This window comes from Dromaius novaehollandiae, chromosome 11 (genome assembly GCF_036370855.1).
Source record: "Dromaius novaehollandiae isolate bDroNov1 chromosome 11, bDroNov1.hap1, whole genome shotgun sequence".
Taxonomy (NCBI): domain Eukaryota; kingdom Metazoa; phylum Chordata; class Aves; order Casuariiformes; family Dromaiidae; genus Dromaius; species Dromaius novaehollandiae.
In genome coordinates this window covers 24,016,448-24,033,530 of record NC_088108.1, presented here as the reverse complement: position 1 = coordinate 24,033,530, position 17,083 = coordinate 24,016,448, and the positions used below count along the sequence as shown (strand labels likewise).

Genomic DNA, 17,083 nt, shown 5'->3' with positions numbered 1-17,083 from the left:
AATCAGTGCAGAAAATAAAGCTATTATTGCTGCACTTCCCATTTTCTAAAAATGGAACTTCTTCCAAAATACAGAATATGCATATTCCTATTCTTTGCTATTCTTTTGGACTTCAGGTAAGCAATTTTCTTTCAAGGAAGGAAATTATTATTCTTAAAGAAAAAACCTTCAAGTTCATCAGCTATATTATCTTTTAGCTTCAAAGGCATTTAATAATTTCTGAGACAATCTATAACAAGATTCATTTTCCTTGCTTTCAAAAAATATTATGCACAGAAAGTTATTTAACTTACAAAAGCTTACTCTTCATTAATCACTTTTTAATTTAACAAATATTTTTCATTAGTGATGGTCTAACAGCAAAACCAAATTCCTGTCAACAAGAACTTCAAAAGTAAATTGCAATTACAGTCGCAACACTAAAACCAGTAACAGAGTAACTTAAAAAAAATGTGAAATTGTGAGACATTCTCCAGCTCTTTAACACAAACACTTCAGAAATCTCTAACAGAAGGGATTTTGTTCTGAAGAAAGAAATATTTTAAACAACATCTTTAGCTCTAATTACCTGATATTACTATCCTCCATGACATGAGATGTCTCCCCACCATCTCCTTCATAAGACATCATACTTTCTTCGTTGTCCATGCCCATCCGTGTATTCTCTTGAAGAACATGAGGCTGTTTGGGTCTCACTGCACTGGACTCCACATCTGAATCGCTGCCACTCTCACTCAGTTGGATAGCTGTACAATAAGCCAACACTTGTTCATAAATCAACAGTTTTGTTCCATCAGTGACATGCATACCATCTTTAGTTGTTAAAAGGACACAATATAGACTGTAAGGAATATATAGGAAGTAGTGTTTCCAAAATGCAGTAAAAAGGGTATCTAGGAGCTGATAATGCTTACTGAGTAGCCATTTCTGATGTTACTCAAAAATAATCTAATTCTACTGTTCAAGTACTTCTACCACCTCTTTTCTGTGTCTGCTCCAACCATTTTTTCCCTATAATAATTTTATGAAGCCATATCTAAATACCACCATATGCTTTTCTGCATGGACACCACTTTAGCAAAACAGGGAAACAATCTGAAGAGCCTTCAAGCTCCTCTTCCAGCTCTTGATAACAACACGGATCACATGGTTTCCTATCAACAACGTTTTGTGCTCTTGGTAATCTCTGCCCAATCCTGCTCTGCACACCAAATCATAGTTCCAGTCTTTTCTGACCATTTGCAGTTTCACTTTACGAAACAACCAACCAGATCTTAACTGCTTTCTGCTGTGCCCATACTTTTATATAGCACTCCTATTCCACTTTGTCTCCAGTTCCATTTATGTTCATCCATTTTTTTCATCTTGCCCTTTTGGTCTCTTTTCCTTTGTGACTGCTAGATTACTTGGCCTATTTATCCCAATTAGTAATTAATTATTAATTAATCCCAATAATCCCCAATTATGTTTTTGTGATGGAAGGACAAGAAGATTGCTGGGTTTGGGAACAACCAGTTCCTACTCAACCTTGTTATATAAAAAGAGAAACCTACACGAGAAGGGATTATCTCCTTCTTCATCACTCCCATCATCATCATCCTCTCCATCTGACATGAGCAAATCTTCGTAGAGGACACTGGCCTGGGGCTGCTGGGCTGATCCTTCTTCTTCATCAGCAAGGTCACCATCTGCATCTTCAACTTCCTGTGTCATTCAGAACAGGAATCATTAAGATCAGACATTGTATAAACTACTGCCATTTCCACCATATGCCTATTTTTTATCTCACAGTTCAGTTTGATGTATTCATTAATTTGTTTCGTAATGCTGACATTTTAAAACTACATTTAATTGTCTAACTACTACTATGAATACTGCTGCCATTCAGGGTGCCAGACACAGCACACATCCCTTACACTATGGAGACTTCTACCACAAGGATACAAGTCAACATGTGGACTGTGGATGGGATTTCTGTAAATATACTCACTGGGGCTGGAGTCTTAGGTTTCCCATCATCATCCTCATCAAACCCTTCAATATCTACGTCAGAGTCTTCCTCGCCCAGCCTACCTCGCCCCTGGCGCATCTGAATGGGGAACACAAATAGCAACACCATTGAGGAAGGCACTAATGGACATAAGCCAAAGGTATGACTGACATCCAGACCACAATGATGGGTGGGGGGAAGAAAGGGGAGGGTGCAGGGAGCAAGGATCCCTTCTCCCTTCATTCCAAGATCACAGAGCACACAGTCTCCACCCACCTTTTTCCTGATGTGCTCATCTGTGAAAAGGAAATCTCCAGCCTCAGAGCACCCGACTTGTTTACCTAGCTATTGCTGGAATACACCACTAGATCTTAAAAAGTGCTTATTTTCACAAGGTATTTGCAAAGCAGTCAGCAGTTTGCAACAAATCTTTTCCTGCCCTTCTCTCCCGTTCTTCCCCCAGTCATCATGAGTACAAGGTAGAGAAGACATGCAGATTCTCATCCAAGGACTGTGAATTCTAAGCCTACAGAAAACTTCAAGGCTTCCATTCTCAAAGCCAGAAACAACAGCAATCTAGACAGAACCATGTACATTCAAACTCTGCTGGTCTGGATTGCTCAGAGTAGCTCTCATTAGTCTTTCTGGTACCAGCTTCAGCCCTGGGGCTCTCCTCACCTTCTTCCCTCTCCCAGTCATTTATTTTTATGCTCATGTTACTGTATCACCTTCTGCTGTGCCTTCTCGTCCAAACAACTTTTTTTTTGTTTAACGTGGAATAAAGACTAAGAAAAAAAAATACTCTGTGGTTACTGCACCAATTGATTTATAGTGATTTAACACCTTTAATCTTGTCTTTTTCTTTCTTTCTTTCACAGCTCCAAGGTAGCTACAATGCCAACCATCTCTTCCTGAGAGTTTGTATAGCTTCTAATGATCACTGAATACAACCGTAATAAACTAATTATGATCCTCCAAGCCTTTAGATACACTTCACCATTTCCCTACTCAGAAACAAGGAGGGATTGCATATTAGCGCTTCTAAGCATGAGTCACCAGGTTTCTACTCCCAGAAATAGTGAAGCAAACAAATATCCGGCCTTAGGCAGATTCTCTTGCAGCTTTTGATCCTTAGGAATCAGAGTAGTAGATTTTGCAAGTGTCCAAACTCCCATGGCTCTTTAAATTTGTCTTTTTTCATTAGAGCAGTCAAATGAAGGAAAGCACATAGCTTTTGAAATGGGTTCCCTTCTCTGCTTGGGAAACCTGCTGGTTTGTCACTTGTTTCCTACAAAGTTATTGCCACCTTTCAGTAATTTGTTTATGCAACCCAACTCTGCAACCACATGAGAAAATGGAGGATTCTGACCTGCGTTCCTCGCTTCTCTGGGATAGCGATGGGAGTGTGCAGAGCAGACAAATTGCTCTCATCTTGATACAGTGAAGCATCACGTGACATACTGAGGGAAGTGTTGGTGTCATACAAATCAGGTGGCTAAAGTATATGTGGAAACAGGAGACAACGTTCTCCGGCGCTGAACTGAGACTAGAACAATACTTTGAGAGGCAAGACCAGGATTTCAGGACTAAATGCAACATGCGTGTTTGGCTCAGTGCTTATGTTATCAAACACTGTTTAATCAAAATAGGAAATTTATTGCTAGGAACAAAGTGGTAAAAGGCAATGGCTCACAACCTCAGGCCTGAGGTTTGTCAAACAGCAGATTTTAAAGTGGAGGGCAGTACTTTCACCCAGTGCAATCCTGTAGAGGCCAAAATTGTAAATGGACTCTGAAAGGCTTTTGGAGATTCACAGAGAATATGTCTCTCTGCAGCTCATAAACACAATGGTCCAGGTACAATGCCATTTTAAGGTGCCTGAGCTGCCAATTGCCAGAAGCAGAGAGGCTTCACCGTAAGAAGGATCACTGCATGCTTGCATCCACTCACTTCTGCCAGGACTTGATTATGTCGACCTGTGCTTTGACTCAGCATGGCCCTTTTTATGCTTTTACAATGGAAGTAGCGTTACAAGCACAAATGCCAAAGAACTGCTGCTGTCAGAACGGGACAAAAACTACTTTATCACGTATGAAATAGTAAAACATCAACTTTCAATCATTTCTGTGTAAATCACTGTCTCATCAGGAATCCCTAAAACTGACAAGAGGGAGAAAAGCGGGAGGGGGGTGGATAACGTGCTCTAAAAGCCAGCCTGTAGTTTGCATCCCATTTGATCTCTGTGAAGAGTTAGTGAGGAACTACAGATTAGGATTTTGATAAAATGCCTTTATAACACATGGCTTAAGTATCATGACAATCCTGAAAGTGTTAAAGAGCAGGAGCCATACTGTTTAAGTTAGGCAAAACAGGCTTCCTAAGAATCTAAACAGACATGTAAGCCATAAACAGCTTTCTACTTGCTGTATTTGCTTTTTATATCTCAGAGTCCAACTCCTGAAGATGCATATGCGGAGCGGTATTTTAGTCATCACAACTACATTTGACTAAAAGGAGGATCTAAAGCCAAGCAACCATCAGCAGACCTGCAATCTGTGACAAGTTTGGGAGTGTAGGAAGCGGGAGTGTACCCCCAGCCAAGAAGCACAGTGAAAAGGTTGCCAGATGATCAGTTTAGGGGAAAAGTTTCCTTCAACAAGCACAGAGAAGGCACAGACAACCAACAGGCAGTTCACTCTTCTGACCTCTTTTCCTCCTGCCTTATCACCAGCTTGGAAAAAATTCAGGACGGGTAACACTGCTCTTGGGAAAGGAAACCATCAGAGACAGAAGGATATTTTTGTCACTCTTTCTCTGAGGAATTGGAGTGGTCCTCAATTCCACCTAATCTTGTTTTAAAAGTGTCAAGAGGCAGTTTCCAAACCAAATCTCCAAAGCCTCCCTTTGCACCCTGACACCTCTCCTTGTTAAGGAAGGTCTTTTTTTCCATGATACTTAGTTTCATTATTTCCAGCCCCTTAACTCTACATCATTCCTAGCAATTTCCTTCTAGCTCTCTAAACAACTGTTACATCTGGGTTTTTTTCTGGGGAGGAAGGAAAAGTGTTAAATATTGCCCAATAGCATTTGTAGCCAGTTATCCTGGTGCCAGCCCTGTAATCTTTGTGTAATTATCGCCTAAGCACATTTTAAATTCATTTTTCTAAAAAATAATTTTGTAGGTCCTTAAATTGTCCCTGAACTTCAAGCCCCTCTTTTCTACTCTGTCTGGACTAAAATTAAATGCAGCTTTCCAGATGTAATAACACCAGACTCACAAAGGAAGAAAAAATTATTGGTCTACAATTGGGAAGAACAACTGCAAAGAATTTGCATTGAAAAAATTTGCATGAAAAACATTCAGAGTTTGATCGTTCAGTTGTGAGCAGACAGATCTTTCCCAAGGCTTATGAACTTCGGCAGTTTTTCCAAAGAAATGAAAGACACACCTCAGACACTAGGATGAAATAGCCTAAACCATTATTTAATTTTTGGGGCAAATTCCACATCATAGAGCTAATGAATATTTTCAGTAACATGAATTCAAGCTCTCTTTGATATTGCAAAAGCTATTGTTATTTTTCATTGTCATTCTTAATGAAAGATAAAATCTTTTTATTGATGTTTTTAAAGAAAAAAATCCCAAGGCAAGAATAATCATGGAAAAAAACCCAGCCTGAATGGCTTATAAAGCTTTGCCAATTCTGTGAACACTGAAAACACAGTCTGTCATACAACCTTCAATATATATTATGCTTCCAACTTGGTCTATAATATGCACAAAATAACTCTCACTCTGTTGTTTCCTAAAATAGTAAAACCACGAAGAGTCAAAAGCATTATTTCGACTAGGAGGCAAAATAGATAGTAGCTGAAATGAAAAGAATCCCATCAAAGAATGTAGAAAAGTCGTATTTCACTGACCATACTGGCAGTTTCTTTGCTCAATAAGCTTCTTCAAGAATATCCTCACTAAACAGCTCTCCTGGCTTCTTCTCAGCACTACGCTACTGGTGTTTTTCCTCAAATTCTCCTTACCTTTTCACTGCTTGCCTTCTGAGGGTTTAACTGCTACACTTACATAGCCTTTGAATTTGCAATGAACATTCAGCTGAACCTCACTACCCACATAGCTCATCCTGAGACCAGTTTTGCAAGTGGTCTGGGAAGTGACTTTATTTTACGTATCTCGCTCTAAAGCAAGATAATTGCTTCTCCTATTTATCCTTAAGAACAGCTGTTAGCACACCACACAACAAGATAATATACTAAAAGACAACCTGCAGACAGATGGGGAACAGTAAATGAGGTACCTCTTAGATCAAACATCCAGCAGATCAAAACTAAAAAAAGAAAATGAAAAATTTGCTCGGTCACTTGCCTGTGGTGTGTAGGGACCTGGGGTCATAGGATCAAGACTTTCCAGATCTGCCTCCTCTAGTGCTGCTTCCTTAGCAGTAGAGATGTCTCTCTCAAGTTGAGTCAAGTGTTCATCATACTAAGAACAAAGCAGCTTGTTAAAGTTGCAGAACAAAACTTAAACATGCAAAAATATTACAATAGACATGTCCACATACCTCTGCTAAGGTTTGATAACAGATGTTAACAATCTCCTGGGCTGTTTTTGTGTACTGGCTGTCTGACCCTGCAATAAGAAACAAATCTCTGTGCTTTTGGACGTTCACTCAGGGCTGAGACTAAAGACTGATTTGGCTATACAACCCTCAAAAGTCCGCTAAATCCCACCTTCTGATCTGAGGATAAACATAAAGCAGGACTTGCATTCAACTAGCAAAGAGCAACCAGTTTGTACCAATGTTAAAAACACAATTTTGGAGATATGAAAGCTGTTCCCTGTCAATCTCAAGGAAATTTCCAAACACATGGAACAAATCATTGAAACAGAGACGTGTAGCGAACAGGCAGAAAATCCTCCCCAAATACAATTGCCCCATTCTCCAGAGCAAGATTTTGGCACCACATGGCAGTGAAAATATCAGTGTTTAAGCATATCTTTTCTCAGCAAGAAAGGAAAGTAACAATTAAGCTCAGGATTCACACCTTCAGGCCTTGACAGCACTGCAGAACAGCTGCACAGATATATTTATTTAGGGATAGAAGACGGTTGAAGCTTTATTATCACAACCTACCATTGTACTTAATGCTGTTGGCAAGGATAAGGTTAACATCATCCAGGAAAGTCTCTCTGTTCTGGTACTTGTGTTTGGAGATATTCTGGAAAAGATTGTCACCCAGTAAGTAATCAAGTCTAAATGTTTCTCAAGTGCCTGCACAATTCAAGCTACACACCTTGCGGATAGTCTCCAGATCCATTGGATTAGCAATCACCTTGTAATAATCAGGAACAAACTTTTTATTAACGGGATGATGAAATGGCCAAGACTAAAGGAAAGAAAACAGACAAATTTAGAAAGCTTCCATGTAGAATTTGTTATAGCTACAAATTTCATTAAGCAATTCTTCAGAACAGATTAAGATTCAGTAAGTACAGGAAATATTTATTACATGGCATCTTGAATCCAATTACTTAGCTTCAGAAGGGGCACAGAATAAATGATCTACCAGTTAAAAATTAAGTAGACCCTTCACCTGTTGAAATCTGTTTGAAAGAGGAGCATGTAATAAAAATTTCTCAATCATGCAGAAGATTTTTGTATTTAACATCACTGTTTCTTCCAAAATATAACTGCAATGTCTATTAAGAACACTCACTGCTTTGTTTAATATAACAAAGAACAAAAATCTAAGTCTGATCTCACGACAGGGGCTATATACACTGATTTGACAGTTCAGCGTGGTGTGATGGGATTGGAAAAAAAAAACTTTAAAATCTGTTTCTAAATATCAGAAAAGAGAATCTGATGAAAAAAGATGATGAGGCTGTCATTAAAGGGAACCGGCATTAAGCCCTCTTTCTCATGCATAGTCAAACCACTGGAGTCTCTTGCTCCTTACTCCATTCAGACACAATATACTTTATAGATGAGCAGTGCTGAAGCCCTTAGCTATACAGTTTTATTATTTCAACTTTAGGGGTTTTTATACTAATGCAAACTAGTACAACACCGAGTGAACTTGATCCACTAAAAATCAACTTGTGTTTGGTTTGCACCTATGAACTGCACCTTTGCAGGCTGCTTCGAGTGCTACAAAAGCACTATATACAGTGAGTGAAGAGTATGTTCCATTCCTGTAATGCATTTAAAAAAATCATTTTCATTATAGCTCCCCAGCACCCTTAAGAGGGCAAAAATCAGTGACTTTCTTCTAATGGGAGGTTGACACGAACATTATCCAGGAGCAAGAACAGCAGAAAAAGGACCGGAACCCAACCTTCACTTCCAGACCTTTGCTCTGCTGAAAAGGGGTGAATGCAGGAATGTCTGTGGCACTCAGAAAATCACAGCCCAGCATCCTGACACAGCACTCCTTTTTGTACAGTGTAATAACAGCCACAAGATGCAAACATTTCCCTCCAACATAAGGCCACAGGACTATAATCAGCACATTTTCCATATCTCCATTAGTAGAAACTGAATTTACACATACACACACACACACACACACACACGGTACTCAAGCTACATACATCTGGAACCGCCATCATCTTTTGAGTGACAATGTTATCCAAAATGAAGGAAAAGGCCACTTGGTCATCATCATCCAGGAGGGGATTAATTGCTTTTTCTAACCGAGCCAGTTTATCTTCCTTCTGCAATAAAATTCAGGAACATCAGCAGCTGATGCTACATTCATAACTGTTAAGATCCGGTTACTCTATCCTAAAGAGATTCTCATTCACATTTTTATGAAGACACTTGCAAATAAGCAGGGATAATATAGCCTAGATACAAGCCTACATACAAGATAAAGTAACTAGCATAGCAAATAGGCATCTATTTTTTGAATGAGAATCCAGTGTGAACTGCTTAAAATTGTAAAAACTCAAATACACCGGGGGGGGGGGGGGGGGGGGGGAGAAGTTCCCTTATTCTTTCTACTCTCCTTCTTAAAGCCCTGTGTTCTGTCTACTACATCCTCTATCCTCAAACTCCTCAACCACCCCTACCATCTCTCCCTCTCCACTCTGATCAGAACTCTTTCACAAGACTTGCCTCTTTTAGCTTTTCATCACACAGGTCCAGCATGGATTGAGATATCTGTGTCAGGGAGTGCTTTGGTCCTGCAAACACACAGCAAGTACAATTCAAATAGGGAAAAAAACCACCCACCCAAACAAAAAACCCCCAAACATCAGTGAACACATCCTGATGCTGTAATACTTGAAAGTATTATCAAGACCAAGTACACAACCACGTGAATTAATCTTTACTCCTAAGCATCACTGGTTAGATTTCTACTATCTTTGGGAGTATATTCTCAATATACACAATTACTCAAGTTTAGTATGGGTTTTATATGAAAAAATGTTACTTGTAGCAAATATTCGCATTTCTGGTATACATTCTGTTAAGTTTTGGAAACTCTACAGAAAAGCAGTTGTGCCTATGGAAGCCTGGCCTCTAAGTAGTCTAACTGTTCCAAACTTTCAGAGGATAAGTCATGAAATTTCTGTTTCCTTCATTAGATCCAGTCAATGGGGCAGGGCTGTCTAGGAAGGAAAGATGGACTTGAAAGGTGAATACTCCGAGAACCACGGCTTTAGAAAACGTCATGATTCCTCAGTTTCAGAAATGAGTATTTGTAACAGAACTATGAAAAAACATCTTTAATTAATTAGAATAAAACAGGGACTCCATTGTCATAATAATAAAAGAAACAGTAAAAGCACAAAACCAGTGCTCTCAGAATCACCCAGACTGCTGCAGAGTCCAGAAAGACTCAATGCAGCTGGGAGATTTTCGCTGTCTAATACATACTTTTTGGATAAAGACTTTTCTTATCAGCAGTCAGAATACAGCTGACCCATATTTGCTCAATGAATCAGCACTTTCCCCTAGCAGCTGCATGCTGTGCTGCAGAATCTATGCTTTCAGTTTTTTAAACTAGCTTTCTGACTTTCCCAATCAGGGAAAAATTTATTGCAACTAGGAACCAAAAAATGCAAAATCATTACAGTTAACTCTACTCAAAGCTGCATGCTCCAAGGCAATGGTTCCAACAGGTGTGAATTATTCCTATTTATATTGAAAGATTCATTCACTAAATCATGATACTGAGAAAATAAGTTCACAAGTATTTCCCCACTGATCCACATCTGAAAGAAGAAACGAAGGACAGTCAGTCTACTGAAAATAATGTTTTACTCGCCTTCACCTATATTAGGGGATATGCAGCTCTTTGCTTCAGCACAGAGTTTGACTTAATACACGCACCAATTTCCCCAGTAATCGATACACACATAACTGAGCTTCAATTACTACATCACAGTCATCATTCAGTTACAGTTAAATGTCAGAGTTCACTTCTTTCTCATCTATGAATTAGCTCATTAACATTTATACAATATTTCACGTATATCTGGAAAAATACATATTTATTGTTGCCACCCGACAGCTAACTTACTCTGCTTTTCTGTTGCTTTTAGTATTTCTAAAGTAAAAAGATTCACCTCTCACACACAGCACATTAACGGAAACAGAGATTCCCCTCCTTTGTTAAGGACTCACCGTTGTAAGTCGCACTGTTCTTAACAATCAGCTCCAGGTGTTCTCGGAACTCTTCCCGGGACGGGTACTGCCGCTTACGAACATTTTCACGCAGGGTCTGTAAATCCATGGGCCGAGTAATAATCTTGTAATAATCCTTGACAACTTTTGGATTTACAGGTGTATGGAAGGGATATGTCTGAGGAAAAAGGCAAAAAGAAAAAGAATGTTTATTAACATAGTACTAGCACAGTTAATCTCAATTTAACCTCCACAGTTGAATGGACACTAACATACAAAGCCTTTATACAATCAGTTCCCTAAGCGTCAAGGAAAATATGATAAGCATCAGCCCCATGCTGGATTTTGTTTTCTTCAACAAAATGTTCTTTGATATCATCACAGAAAAGAGGAATCTTACAAAGGATTCTTAGGTAGAATTTTTAGGTATGTAGCGCAAAAGTCAAGCAATTTAAAATTCTCATTTCAACTCAGACCTTATCATTTCAACTCAAATCTTAACTTTAAGTTCTCGCTTTTGCAACCTTTGATGAGTCAATTGTGCCATGCAACTTTTGCTGGTTTTGTTGAAAAAAATCACATCCCAGATGTTGAGTATGTATCCACACAGGATTATTCAACATTATTTTCTGATCAGACATTCTGAGCTGAAATAACTTACAGTGTGGTACACACCAACTGGAATAAGGTGATCCTCTAATAAACAGCCATAAAGATGTGCTGTCATCTGAGCAATTTGTTTTCACTATGTACCCTACCTTAATGTGAATTAAGGCTCATGTGTAGGCAAGCCTTATTCTTATATTTAAAAAAAAAAAATTCTTGTCCTTACAAATGAAAAAATAATTCCCTTAACGTGAAACAAATGTAGATCTATGCACTGACATCAGGAAGTCAGTGGCTTTTCTGCAGATGGAAGATTACAATGTGAATTGCATTTACCAACAAGATTTAACAAAGATGCTTAACAGGAACGCTGTAAATCAACACTAAGAACAATTCTTCTGTCAATTGCCTTTGCAGTAACAAACTCATGTACTTCATGATAGCAGACAGCAATCTGAAAAATGCAGCCTTTTGAGAAAAAGATATTTCCCAAATCTATCCAAAAGACACAGGGGAAAAGTAAAGCAAATACAAGATGTTTTCTGTGCTAAAAAGCCACAACTGCTTTCCCAGAACTCAAAAGCCTTAGCTAGCACACAACGTAGACAACCTACATGATTCAGTTTTAAAACCAAACACTACTTGCAGTGCAATAAAACACAAAACTGGGAATAAAAACATCAAGGGATACTGGTTTGACTAGACTGCCCATGAAAAGTAGAGCCAGGGTGGGGGAAGGCGTTGTTGGAACACAGCTTATCTGAGGGCAGTCTAGCATAATTTTGGTATCTACAGCACACTTCCTACTTCAACCATGTTGCTTAAGATGCAGGTTTTTGGTCTCATAGCCTAGACTTACATTAGGAAGATCCCTCATATCATTGATGATGCCCTCCAAGATGGATGATAGTGTCACCATAGGGTCTGTTCGCCGTCGGTGGATGGATTTATGAGGACGCTGAAGAAATGAGAGGCAGAAAAATTAAGGCAGTTCCAAGACACAAAAGAGTAATCTACAGAAATCCTAGGCAATTCAGTTTATTAATTTCCTGAGCAGGTGCCTCTGTTGCATGCTGAGGAGCACAGATGTAGTAAAGGAACCAGCTAGTTGGTACAAACAGAAACAAAGACAATAAAATCAGCTCAGTAACAGCTTGACTCACGTTCAGATAATCACAGTGAACAGTTGTCCCTACTCGCCGCTTCTTCTTTGGAGGAAGCTGCTGTTTAGGGAACTTCAGGACCAGAGATTTCCTACGAACCTCATCTGCACTAAATAAAAAGAAACAAAAATAACTCTCTTCTCCAGTCCTCTTGTGAACAAGTCCATTTGTCCCTTAGTATTGGCTCTGGTCCCATCTGCCATAATACCAAACATACGATCTAAATACTGTACTAATAGCCTGTGTAAAGCCCGGTCACTTTATTCCTATGATTGCTATACATAATGTGATGAATACTCTGCACTCAGTTCTAAATCAGTTTTTCTCACTACCAATCCCTGTCTCTGCTTCTTCCCTTACCTCTCAATCAGTTGCTTTCCCAGGACAATCTTCGTTCCTTCTACTTTGATGAGTTCTTCGTTATCATTGTGAATGACTGTTTTTTCCAGCTCTTCCTCCTGCTCCTCTGTCATGGCAACAGGATTAGAAGGCGGGGCATTTGTTTGGTAATAAAGAGGGCAGAACTTATTAGTCCTCATGTGGCCAATTGCACCACAAGCTCCACATTTTAGCTACAAAATATGAGAGAGAGATAACAGATCAGAATTCATACACAGACTACTAGCGTAGAGACAGATTATGATAAAATTCCCCTAGTCAGACCTTTCACAAAACACAGAACAGAAAACTTCTCTGATACGCAAGTCTTGTTAGCATGGTCTATGTATGGATATGCTTACTTTCAAGTCTGGACGCTCTTTCATTTTCTTGGGCTTCTTTTCTGGAGGGCCCTTAAGTTTCTCTTTTTCTTGGTTTCGTTTTAACCTTCGTAACTGTTCCTGGATCCTGCGCCGCTCCTTCCGCATTTCCTCACGGTGCTGTTCATCAAACAGAGCAAACTTTCGTCTGAAAAAACAAAAGTTCTTCACCTGAATCGATGATTTACCAGGTGCTCTTCCATCAGTCCAATTTTCTTGGAACTTGAATCTCCATCACAAAACTCTGGAGGAGCCAGAGAATATAAGGGGCTGGGTTCTTTTGCTACAAATACTTTTCACATTATTTTAGGACTCCATTTAAATACATAGCTTTCTAGAATAAACATATTACAAATAACATTAAGGTTATGAAATAAGTTTGTCTATTCATCCTTAATTCAGCCCTTTTACACATTACATTATACAAAACAACCGTATGGTCAAACGGTATCTCTTCCCCTCGGAATCATAGTTAATTAGTCCACAAAACGCATAGTACTCTCTAAATGCACAGCCATTAAATCTCTCTCTCTCCACACAATTACAGTGCCAGGTTTCCGTACACAATTATTTCAGACAATTACTTTCTGGGGTGGCCTTTCTACAATTCTCACTAGCATGATTTCCAAATGCCTCACTAACAGCAACATCACATCATTTCATAGGTCTGAGGATCAAAGTCATGAACAATTTAACCAGATCTGCCTGTAGTTGTCACTGGTTTTAGATGCCAAAAAATAGGATGCCTAGTACCATTCTGCACAGTATTTTGAATTTCACAGATTGAAAGCACAGACTCCAATGACTTCAGGCATGGAACAAGAGAATACACTTCTAAATCAGGCTTCCAGTATTTTAAAGTTGAGACATAGCTAAATGCTGCCTGAGTGAATGGAGTTCTTTCTGTGTTCAGACAATTTTAAGTGACTTTTGTCAGAAATGCAACTTCTCATAGAAGGCTGCTGCAAAAGCCTCATTCTTCTGTCTTGTTCATTCTTCTCTTCCTGTGGGCACCTATCTTGCTCACCAAACACTCTCCATACATTGAAAAAACACACCCAAAACCCCAAGAGTCAGTCTCTTTCACAAGACAATCCTGCATCACACCCTTAATGAAACAGAACTGTGACTGAACAGAACTGTGTTCTGTGAACAGAACAGATCCTTTTCTGCACATATCTAATAGTGCTTATTGGTGTGACTGCATTCTGCAGATGGCTTTAAATCTGGCACTTTTTCCATATTTTAGTATTCATTTTTGCATGTTACTATCTTTTCATATTGTGGACTATCTCAGAGAGTTTTAATAAAGCACTATGAAAATAAGATGCCATTGTATGGAAGACTACTGATGACCTAGCTCATTGGTAACATGAGGTCCTTTAGATGGTTACCAAGGAAAAAAATCTGCTATGCATAGAAACCAGGTAGAGACAGTAAACTGATGCTATAAAACCAAACCAGTAGAAGGGAAGCAGAGTTTTGCTGGGGCCTTTCAAATTTCTGTAGCCCACAGAAATGCTTGGATTTTATCTTGGATTCTGTTCTCTATTCTGATAGCCTTCTCTCTTTGGGACATTTAAAATTGAACCCTACTAAAGTTTGCTCCAAAGATTACAAGAAATAATCTCTCCCTGCTATACAACAGACATCAAGCATTTCTGCCAGTAGCCAGAAAGGTGGCATTTCCAATTCAGTTATACCAGACAGCATTTTTCAGCAAATATTCCCCACAGGGCAAAGGAAACTATCGATGTTTCTTCCTACTGCCAATAGTATAAACTAGTCTGTGGGCAAAAGAAAGAAAAACATATAGGTCTTACATGAACTCTTCATCCTTGGTAGTCCGTATTCGGCAGTAGGCATCAATAACAGAGGGCTTTCGAACTGTCTCACACCTCACATATTCCTTCCCATCCTCATCTCGAAACGTGCGATAGATTTTGAGGCGGCGGCCAGTGGCAGACGAATTAAGGCTGGTTACAGAGGCTGTGTCATCATCTTTGTGAGAATTTGCTGAAGCTCCAGAAGTTGATGCTACAAGAGAGTGTTTTATTTACTTTTAATTTCTTTCATGTTGTAGAATCATTGTTTATATACAGGAAATAGTTTTGGCTTAGAAATTTCCAAGACAAATTCAGGAAAACCTAAGGCAAGCTCATTTGTTTGAACACCCGAAAAAACTAATCTCTGGAATCCAGAACACATAGAGAAAGTAAGCAAACAGCATGGTGACAGAATTCACCCTGTTCAAGATCTTTTATTGACAATACAGTGATGGATGCCAAAATGTTAAAAATAGTTTGTCTAGTTGTCTTACTTAGCATCTACCTTTCATTACAAAATTCAGCCTACATATTCGCACTAGAGGACTGGTCTGCTCAAAAGGAAGAAAGATCAAACAGAAATACTTAAGAGACAGAAGCAGTTGGTTTGTCATTGATTGAAAAGCAAGACCAAGCAATACTAGTCTTTTCCTTGCTTGTCCACATTCTCTTATCATCAATCAATCCATCAATCTGAAACAAAGGCAGTTTATTGAATTATCCACATCTAAAAGAGTTTACAGAAACGACTCTGTTAGAAAGCCTGGAAATGTAAGTTTCCAAATTAAGGAGCCTTTAACCACACCTTGGTAGGACAGAAACTGCAAACAGATAAGGAATTGTCTACAGAAGATATGGTAAAGTTTGTTTAAACCTAACCGTCAGCGGGAAAGAGATTACAAATAAAGCTTCTCAATGACTGATCTTATTAAATTAAATACGTTACGTGATGAATGTTACTTAATACAGCAGGTCTGCACTAATGAAATCAGGTGACAATAAAGGTAGGATAATCACTGTTGCAGAGGAGAAGGGAAAATATCTTTTGAGGAGAACATTTCGAGGACTGAACGAAGAGAACGACTACAAAAGTTGTTCCAAAAGGAACAACTACAGTCAACCAGGATCTGAAGTTGCTTAAGTGCAATCTGTAAGCCACTGCAACATGGCCCTGCAGACCATTTACAGTTACAGTGGTTTTGATTATAAACCCAGAAATCTGGCAGAAACTGAAGGCCAACAGTTGTCCAGTTTTCCAAACGGTGAGCTAACCTTGTCTTATGTCCATATCAGCACCATCTATAATTTTGTTTGAGGGATTTTGTCCTAAATAACACTGGATATCTTTTCATAACACTCATCAGATACTCTTCCACATCCTTGTTAAACGGATTTCCAACAGCAACAGTAACATTGATCCAGATTTAGCAGAGCTCAACCTTGCTCAGATACATGCAACACGTAGCAGCGCTCAGAGCACCCTCACACAGACACTCATACAGTTCACTCACAGATCAAACACTTATACTCACTAATTAGGGACATGTCTAGCTCTGTTGGAAAGCATTTTACATACACACGTCTCCAGGAGATCCAAGTCTGACAGCTGCCCAACTACCCCCTGAAAACACTGCCACAGCACAAAGTGTAAGACACTGCTGTCAGCCTGCATACTGCGCACATCTGTTTAACATACACAGCTGTGTGTACGCACCAGATGCAATCAGAGTGCCAGGAACTGCTTGCAAGAACACTGTTTTACTCATGAACACATCTTGAGAAAATTACTCAAAACAAACAAACACAAAAGAAAAAAGCAGAAACTTCAGCATAAAGCAGCAGTGAATATCTAAAGAAATACCAGAGTAACTTCATAGTTCAGAATAGTCAAAGCTGTGGGCAAAGGAGACATTGTAAATATATTTTCAGTCAGTAATTGCTCAGGACAAGGAAGAAGCTCCAGATAAGCACACATCTGTACATTCTCCCCATGAGGAATCTGTGCATTGCTCCGAGAGGCCAGACCAGCACACTTTGCAGCCTGACACAAAGTTCTACACCCCTTCCCAGGCATGTTCTAGTTACAGCA

General features: G+C 39.2%; 1 protein-coding gene across 4 annotated transcripts in view; it reads right to left on the bottom strand.

Annotated features, from left to right (window-relative positions):
* The window catches only part of TAF1 (TATA-box binding protein associated factor 1), a 38,747-nt gene that overhangs the window by 1,539 nt on the left and 20,125 nt on the right, over positions 1–17,083 (bottom strand). For 3 of the 4 annotated variants that reach the window (XM_026110976.2, XM_026110978.2, XM_026110979.2), the window contains 15 exons: positions 14,992–15,205; positions 13,151–13,316; positions 12,771–12,982; positions 12,411–12,519; positions 12,107–12,205; positions 10,642–10,819; positions 9,127–9,194; positions 8,601–8,723; positions 7,301–7,393; positions 7,141–7,225; positions 6,568–6,635; positions 6,372–6,488; positions 1,991–2,089; positions 1,554–1,704; positions 569–746 (listed from right to left, as the gene is read on the bottom strand). In XM_026110976.2, coding sequence (XP_025966761.1) covers positions 569–746; positions 1,554–1,704; positions 1,991–2,089; positions 6,372–6,488; positions 6,568–6,635; positions 7,141–7,225; positions 7,301–7,393; positions 8,601–8,723; positions 9,127–9,194; positions 10,642–10,819; positions 12,107–12,205; positions 12,411–12,519; positions 12,771–12,982; positions 13,151–13,316; positions 14,992–15,205 — 1,960 coding nt within the window. Of the gene's footprint in view, positions 1–568; positions 747–1,553; positions 1,705–1,990; positions 2,090–6,367; positions 6,489–6,567; positions 6,636–7,140; positions 7,226–7,300; positions 7,394–8,600; positions 8,724–9,126; positions 9,195–10,641; positions 10,820–12,106; positions 12,206–12,410; positions 12,520–12,770; positions 12,983–13,150; positions 13,317–14,991; positions 15,206–17,083 lie in introns of all 4 variants that reach the window. The other variant, XM_064518404.1, reaches the window with a different exon arrangement.